This window comes from Falco naumanni, chromosome 5 (assembly GCF_017639655.2).
Source record: "Falco naumanni isolate bFalNau1 chromosome 5, bFalNau1.pat, whole genome shotgun sequence".
NCBI classification, from domain to species: domain Eukaryota; kingdom Metazoa; phylum Chordata; class Aves; order Falconiformes; family Falconidae; genus Falco; species Falco naumanni.
In genome coordinates this window covers 3805465-3813974 of record NC_054058.1, presented here as the reverse complement: position 1 = coordinate 3813974, position 8510 = coordinate 3805465, and the positions used below count along the sequence as shown (strand labels likewise).

General features: G+C 52.3%; 1 protein-coding gene across 1 annotated transcript; it reads right to left on the bottom strand.

The window, feature by feature from the left end:
- Positions 1 to 3047: 3047 nt before the first annotated feature.
- On the bottom strand, positions 3048 to 7846 carry NHLH2 (nescient helix-loop-helix 2). The gene is given in 4 exon segments (XM_040597047.1): positions 3048 to 4421; positions 4423 to 4631; positions 6583 to 6660; positions 6851 to 7846. Coding segments are annotated over 2 exon segments (441 nt in total). The 5' UTR covers positions 4612 to 4631; positions 6583 to 6660; positions 6851 to 7846; the 3' UTR covers positions 3048 to 4169.
- Between the last annotated feature and the right edge of the window lie 664 nt (positions 7847 to 8510).

The following is an 8510-nucleotide window of genomic DNA, read 5'->3' as shown; positions in this document are numbered from 1 at the left end:
CTTTGCTAGAAATACAGCAAAGATATCAAATCACATCCAAGACCCTCAGAATTTCTGTGCTGTAAGTATCAGCGGTAATATCCTGCCTGGCTCACCCACTTCTTAACACAAGCAATAAGACACTATTTTGTAGCTGGTGAATAGTGTGATGCTGAACGCACATGTACTGTGGACTCTGCTGGTGAGTGACAGTCCATGTCTAGAAATCTAGAAAAATATTCCTTTTGAATATGCATATCTAATAGCAGCATAAATGCAAGCCTATATTTTGGAATATTGGGTGCCCTACATCCTACAATCTCTTAGGAAAGTAAATTATACACACAGAAACAGTTTCCCCTTGACTGTACTGTCCCATGGAAATCAGTACGTTTATTTGTAGGATTTACTTTTGGCTTGCTGTCTGTCCTCGTCTCCAGGGCTCCGATGAATGCATTAGATGCCATTTCATAATGACATCAACGTGAGTGCGTTTTGCGCCTTGTGTCCCTTTATGTCCATATAGGTCTGCAAACGTGTCTTAATAGGTGTTAGCACCTTATGTTAAGCGTGCACTGGATATCCCTTGTGCTGGGATATTCTGGATCTATCTATTTGGAAGCACCTCCTCTCCGTGAATGCTGGAAGTTTCCATGCAATGTTTTATATATTGGCTTGAGTCAGGCTTAAAGCACCTCTTTTAGCCCCAACTAAAGGTCCAGAGGTAGTGCTCAGCCTTCTCTGTCCTTGAGTATGCTTTCTTTCATGCTTCGTATGATGAGCTCCTCTTTACATGTGAAAGCAAGCTATCTGAATATAGTTTTAATCTTAGCTTCCGTCCCTAAAAAAAAAAAAAAAAAGGAAATATTAACTCTCCAGTTCTTTCCTGCCAATTGTTAGATTGGCCAGGCATGATATAAACTTGCACTGAGTAGTTCCACCCCATTCCTCCCATAATATTATCATTCAAGGTCATTCATTCCTGTATCGCTGAGGGAACGTAGATGTAGGCAAAGTAACTTTGATTTATATAATTAGATTTTATTGCTGTCTAACGCAGACTTGCAATGAAGCGGAGTTGAAGTTGTTTACCCATTCCTCCTAAATTCAGACTTTTGAGCACTTAGCCGTGCAGCCTTTTTATTGCTTTGGCCTTGTGGCTTGTACGTACTACTCAGATCTTTCTTAAGAATTAAAAAAGGCATAGGATGGGGAAGCAAAACCCAACATTTTGTTTTCAGCAGTCATCAACTGCTAGATGAGAATGAGTTTCCTTCTTGGTGCCAGCAGGAAATACACAAGTGGTCGGGATGATGTTATGGTGGTAAGAGGATATAAGCAAGGTGGTGAGCGGATGGGAGTGAGAAGGGGCTCATAGGGAACAGCGTTCTTCCATCAGATAAACCTCTGGAAGAAAAGGACATACCCTCAGGTCAAGTGCCCTGACCCTTCTGCAGGTTAAACTCGATCCTGTGGATACCACCAAAAGCAAAGCCCCCCCCTGCCCTCCCTCGGAGGGCAAGCAGGCTCTCTGGTGTCTCAGGGGACGGTGGAAACCAAATGACCCAGAGGATACTCTTACTTCCAAACCTGAGCGGTTCCCACACATCTCCGCACTCCGTGCTCTCCTACGCTCACAGCACAGGGGGCTCACTGGCTCATCACTTGGGCACAGGACCCTGCGGCTGGGAACTCGAGACCCTGGGCTAACAACCGCTGCTCAGTCCACAGCATCTTCACTGCATGGACCTAGCTTGGGCACCTCTCAGCCTGGGACCTGATGTGTTTGCAAGAGTGGGGAGCGTGGCCGGGGGGATGCTGGGTTCCCACCTCCTCATCCCACCGCCTGTGTGCTTGGATCAACCGCCAGTGACTGCAGCACCGTGTTTCACAGTCAGGAGATGCAGAGCACTCTCTTCCCTAAAAACATCCTCAAGAAGGAAATAGTATGTTCATCTTTTTCTGAACCCAGTCCTCCCAAACGCCGGCAGCACGAAGGCTTGCTGGATGGCAGGATCTACAATGTCACTCAGGCAATGAGCGTCGAACTCGGCCCAGTGTCCAGCTGTTGACAGAACCTAAGAAACAAGCCCATCCCAAAGAAAACCAGCTCCAAAGTTGGGGGAGTTCTTTCAGCCCCCAAAGATGCAGGATTTGAAAACTGTGCATTGAACTACCCAAAACCCGGGGGTGCTCCCTTGGGATGTGGGAAGCGTGCGTTGGTAGAAAGTGGAATTAACAGCCTCCCTGACAGGTTTTCTGTATGGAGCTTTTCAGCTGGTCAAGCCCACACTTAATTAAACCACCGTGCAAAGTGTCAGCCATAAAAATGGTTGGGGGTGAGGGGGTGGGGGGTAGGGGGGAAGGGTTTTATCTCTCCACCAAGTAACAATGGATGACACAGCCACCCTGAATCAACGGCGATATTCAAATTATAGGTAAAATTAACCCCAAACAAGAAAAGGATGTGATCAATGAGATGACGCAGAGGTGTCACATCACTCAGGTAATAACCTGTCTGTTACTGAGTCTGTGTCTGCGCCATGTCTCAAACGACAAGCTTTGGCAGCGGAGCCTTCTATAAAGGAGCATGGCTGAGGTTTTCAAAAATAGGGGAAGGGCCCAAGATATTTCAGTAGAATTGGCCCTGGCCAGAAAGGGATTGAAACTGAATTTGAACAAGAGAAAGAAAATCCAGCATGCTCAGGCAGGACGAAAAGCACGTACACTGTGGCGGAAAAGTCGTACATATCGAAGAGTGATGTGGCAAAGCAGGCGCTTGCAAGCGTCGGGTTTGATTTTACTGCCCGAACTTCGAAGCGTGTGACTAGATGCTCGTGGTAATGTGACCGGGAGAAAGTGGCAGCACCGGTGCTGTGCCCCCCGTGCCGGTGGGAGCGTAGCCGGAGCAGGGGAGCTGTGGTGCAGGGAGCGCAGCCCGAGCCTCCCTGGGAAGAGGCAGGTAACCTGTTGAAGCTTTCCCACGCATGACTTGAGAAGCCTTTGCAATCCTTATTCCTAAGGGCACCGCATCTCCATCTTACAGAAAGACCAACAGGGAAAAATAATTAGGAAAAAACAGCTTTTATTTGATACTTTTATTTATATGCAAAACAGCTCACCATTCATGAGAGATATGAAAAACGCATCAGATAGAAACCAGATTTATCTATTTTCACTACAAAATATTGCATTATATAAAGCAACAGAGACACACAAAAAAACCCTGAAAAAGACTAAAATCTTTGGATAGCAGATGTGGTTTTTTCTTCTTCTCTTTCGTCCCTAGAATGCGCTTCTTGTTTTAAGAGATTCACAGCAAAGAACATGAAATATTTTCAGGTTATAGAATTTTTTTGGTTGTCACAAAGGAAAGCAGTCCTGGATTTACTTTTCTTTCTTTTTTTTTTTTTTTCTTTTTTAGGAAAAATTTCCTTTCCTAAAAATATACCACACACATACACGCCCACGCTCACTCCCACACACATGCATGTATACACACACGCACATATACACCCACAAAGAAACTACTTCCCTTATAAACGATTTGCAAAGTACTTTTCAGACGTAACTATAGATCAGAATAACAACAAGTTTTAAAAAAACTCTCCTAGTTAAGTGCTAGTGGTTGTCGATCCCACACGAGAAAAAAAAGAAAAAAGGTCAAGAACGAATGCCTTGATATATATAAAATATACTTATAAACAGGGAGGAAGGGGAGGTTTGTCGTACACAAGTGCAATATAATAGGAGGGGAAAATAAATTAAAATAAGAAAAAAGAAAAGGAACACTGTCTCGACCCCAACGAACACTCATAAAGTTAAACGTAATATTCCACAGGAGAAAGTGTAAACACCCGACTATAGAAACCAATTGGCACAAAGTATCCAAAGTAAAATCGCCGCCACTCTGAAAAATAAATAAATCTTGAAAAAAATAAATTGTCGACTCCTTCTACCATAAATAAAAAATAGTTATTTTTAACTGCACCCATGGGTCACACGTTTAAGGTCACAAGTAGATGTTTTTGGATATATATATAAAGGGGCACTTGACAGCCTGAAGAGACGATCCGGTTTTACGCGTCGCTCCGAAAAACGGGGCTCCCGGGGGGAGGGGGGGGGGGGGGAGGGGGGGGAGGGGGGGGAGCGCCGGGGGGCGCGGGGGGTCCGGGGGTCCGTCGGCCCGGCTACACGTCCAGGACGTGGTTGAGATAGGAGATGTAGCAGATGGCGAGGCGCAGGATCTCGATCTTGGAGAGCTTCTTGTCGGGGGGCAGCGTGGGCAGCAGCTTGCGCAGCTCGGCGAAGGCCAGGTTGAAGGCCTCCACGCGGATGCGCTCACGCGTGGCGTGGGCCGAGCGGTACTTGGCCGTGGCGCGGCGCCGCCGCCGCTTCTCCTCCCGGCTGAGCGGCGGCGGGTGCAGCCCGGGCCGCCCCCCCGCCCCGGCCCTCCCCGCCGCCGCCGCCGCCGCCGCCGCCCCGGCCCTCGCCGCCGCCGCCCTCGGCCGGCTCCGGGTCGGAAACGCAGCAGCTGAGCGCCTGGGGGTCCGCGCCGCCCAGCGACTCCGGGTCGGAGGGCGCCGACGAGGGGTGGTCGGAGTCGGCGGCTTGGTCCGGGCTCAGCATCATCTTGGAGGGGGCGGAGGAGCCTTCCCGGGACAGAAGCAGAGAGAACGGGTCAGCGCCCCGGCACCGGGAGGGTGGCGGGGGCAGGGGTCGCGGGCGGGGAGGGGGGACGCGTGGGTGCCCGGTCCCTGCCGCCGGCGGCTGCCGCAGCCCCGCTCCGCCCGACCGGGGGAGCCGCGCAGGGCAGCGCCGGTGGGAGTGGTGCCGGGCCGGAGGGTGCCCCGGCATCCACCGTCCTGCTGCCAGCGCTTGACAGCAGCTCCGGCGGAACACCCTTCCTCCCATTATTCCCCGTGCTTGCTTGGGTGTACCAACAGGCCGGGAAAGCAATAAAATAATGTATAGATACATATATTTTTCCAACCAAGCTAATATCCAGTGGCTCGGTATTAGGTCGATCTATTTGCTTTTAATCCCAATTTTAATACCGTCTTTCCCCCTCTGCCAATCTCTGCTTAACCGTTTCTCTTTCCGTAACCTCAATGGGATCCGGGCTACAGGCGTGATGCTTTTAAACATACAGGCATGATGCTATTAAATATACAGACATGATGCCTTTAAATATACAGCTCCAGGCTACCCAACGTAACAAGGCCAGTGGGGAAATTTATTTTCCCAATCAAAACTTCGGATCTGATGTACCTGCTGGGCTTTTCCCCCGCTGTTTTCTTTGCGCTCCTTCTGTTTTCTTTTTTTTTTTTTTCCCCTGTTTTTTTTTTTTCTCCCCCCCCCCACCCCCTTCCCTCTGCTAATTGTGCGGATAGCGATTCGCCAGCTACCGAAAGGGGATGTTTCAAGAGTCTCCGTTTTTTTAAGCGTGGGATTCAAAGAGAAACAAAACCCCAAAGCAGCGGCCGAACTTTTCCAATTCCTTTAAATTTTCCCTCCTCTCCCCTCCCTGCGCGAAAAAGGGGGGGGGGGGGGGGCTGGGCCGGGGGGGGGAGGCTAACTAAATAAATAAATGCGGACGTGCCTTTCAAAAGAAAATTGAATCGTATCTTCTTGCGGCCTCACAGAGCACCATCTGTCATGTAGACAGCAATACAAATCCGAGCGCGGCCGCGGACATGCCGGCATGTAATAAAACAATACATCAGGCAAGTAGTGAATAACCTTGGGCGCAAACTGCGTGTGCACGGCTGGGGTGTCGAGCGAGCTGGGGAGCCAGCCCGAGGGAGGAGGCAGCCCCCTTCCCTTCCCCCCGGGTCAGATTGCCAGGTATTTCCACGTAAAGTTTCCGGGATCCGCTCGGATCTGAGGTCCGGTTGGGAAAAATAAATTTAAAGCAGCGATAATAATACTACTAATAGTAATAGTTACAGTGATGATGCCGAGCCATTAAGCGGCGGGCAGGGGGACAGGTCCCGGCAGGGCTGGAGCCAAGACCCTCCCCACGGGGGGAGCCGCGGACACGCGTGTCGGGCTCGGCGCTGCCGGGGGAAAGGCCTGGGGAGGGGGAGAGGAGAGTGTGGCTGCCCTGGGAAGGGGCCGCCGCTCGCCAGCGCCATCGGAAACGTTTCCTTTCCTAGATTTAATCGGGAGCGTTCATCAGGCCCACAAGGCAGGGGCAGGGATAAACCCGGGCAGCGCGGCCAGGTACCCGCGACCGCTGCAACAAACCCAGGAACGGGGCAGGTTTAAAGCCCCTTTCCGCTGTGATGCCGGCGAGGGGGGGTGCGGAGGGGCACGAACGGAGGGAGGGTTTGCAGGGAGCCTGGAGGAAAACGGGCAATTACAGAGGTGGTTCCTGGAGAAAGTTGCTTAAAGGTTTCTCTCCGGTGTGTGTTGAATTTTCCCGTTTGTTTGAGGTTTATCCATCCGGTGGGTTTTGGCGAGCTGAGCCGGAAAGAGGCTTTTCCCCCCCCCTCCTTTCTTTCTTTCTTTCTATTCCCCCCCCCCCCCCCCCCCCCATTTCATAAAGCCATGCCCGTGCTACCTGGAAAAGGGGTATAGTATATTGTTAAGGCTGCTTACCTCGGCGGAGTCGTTTGGACAGCCTCTCTCTGCAGGTCCCCTCGCCCCCTCGGCGATTCCTTTACAGTTCAAATGACCCTCCGGGAGCGAAGCATGGAAAAATTAAAAAAATCAAAATCAAATCAAATGAATTACGAGCGGAAAAGTGTCCTGCTCGGCTGGGGAAAGGCGGATCTCATCCCTCGCCGCGGCCTCCAGCGCTCCGGAGATGGGAGATGTTATCGCCGTGTTTGTTTGCGGAGTATAAATAACAACTTAAGTTACTTACGATGCATCAGGGGAGAAGGAGCATTGCCCCCATCCGACTCTGCCTCCGCCCGGGAATTCGGGGCAGCGGGCTGCAACGCACCGGCGGCTGCGAGCTGGCTTTGGGGGGGGGGGTCGCTCTGGAAAGTGCCGTTTACCCCGCTCCTCTTCCTCCTCTTCCCCGATCGCGACAAATAACAAAAGGGACGCGGCGATAGCACCGGCCGGGATTATTCCCTCCCGCCCGCCCCCTCGGCCTGTCCTTCCCCGCGGCGGCCCGCGGAGCCGCCGCCGCCCCCGCCGCCGCGGAGCCCGGGTGCGGAGCCCGGCGCTGGCTGCGCGGAGCCCGGCGCTCTGCCGGCTTTGTTCGGCCGCGGCCCGGCGCGCAGGCACGCCGCGGGTCGGGGTAACAATGCGTCCGTCCCTCCTTTCTTCTCTATGATTATTATTATTATTATAATTATTTTGGGGTGCAATGTGAGGTTTGGTTAATTCCCCGGTCCGGCGGAGAGGGGCAGGAGGGGGAGACGCCGTCGGGAAATAAATGTTTGGTTTAGTTTTTCCTCTGGTCCTTCAAGAGCTGGCGAAGGGGGGGGCGGAAAAAAGGAGAAACGAACCCCCCATCCGTCCCTGAGCTTCCTAACTCCTCCCGCATCTCTCGGGTGAGGATAAAGAAAGAAATGCGAACGCTGAAAAGAAAAACCAAAACAAAATAAAAGAAAATCTCGGCGCGGGTTCGGAGAGGCTGCGAGAGAGAAGGTCGGTGCAGGAGAAGGTCCGCTCAGACGCACAAAAAGAAAGTGCAGTTCCTCCTCCCAGCCCCCCCGGAGCGGCGAGGAGCCCAGGGGGGTGCGCAGGGTGCGCAGGGTGCGCAGGGTGGCAGGGGCGCGACAGACGGACAGGCAGAGCGGGGACGCGTGCGGATCCGCTCCTGGTACCACAGGGTTTCGCCTAGAGATGGTCGGAAGAGATAAAGGCTCGGAGAAAAGGGGGCGGCATTTTTTCCCTCTTAAATTGATATTTAATGGGAAAGCCTATTGGACAGAAATCTGGACACGAGTCACTTAATTGGACTTGACATCTGTCACAGTGTGGGAGTTTTCACAGCCCAAATATTTTCAGCAGATCAGATTCTCGCTGAATCTGTGCCACAAATTATAACAGTCGAGAGCAGCCCGTGATATAAACCCTAGCCTCTGGATATACAGGCTTTAGCCATGTTCGCTCCCACTGCTGTCGTGTGTGTCCCCCAAAATATTGCACAGCCACTGATCTAGAAAAACACCGCTGGCGTTTTGCATGCACGCTAATAAATAAGCTTTAAACATCAATTTGCATCATGTACACCGAGCGTGTGGAGAATCATCAGACTGGGATTTTAGTGCATTTGTCTTGGTGGTCCCTGTGCCCTGTCTCCCACCCTCCCCCGATCCCGGTGCATGGCAGGCACGGTCCTGCCGGAGCCAGAGGGGCAGAGAGGCCCCCCCAGTCCCTCTGCCCTCCACCCTCCAGAGGGGCAGAGAGGCCCCCCCAGTCCCTCTGCCCTTCACCCTCGCCGCTCCCGCATACAGACAGTGAGGCGAGGGAGCCGGCCACAGGTCCGTGGCTTTTCTGCTCACGAGAGGCTGGATGGAGCCAGGCCCCATCGCACCAGAGCCAGGAGATGCTTGTGACCGAGGTGA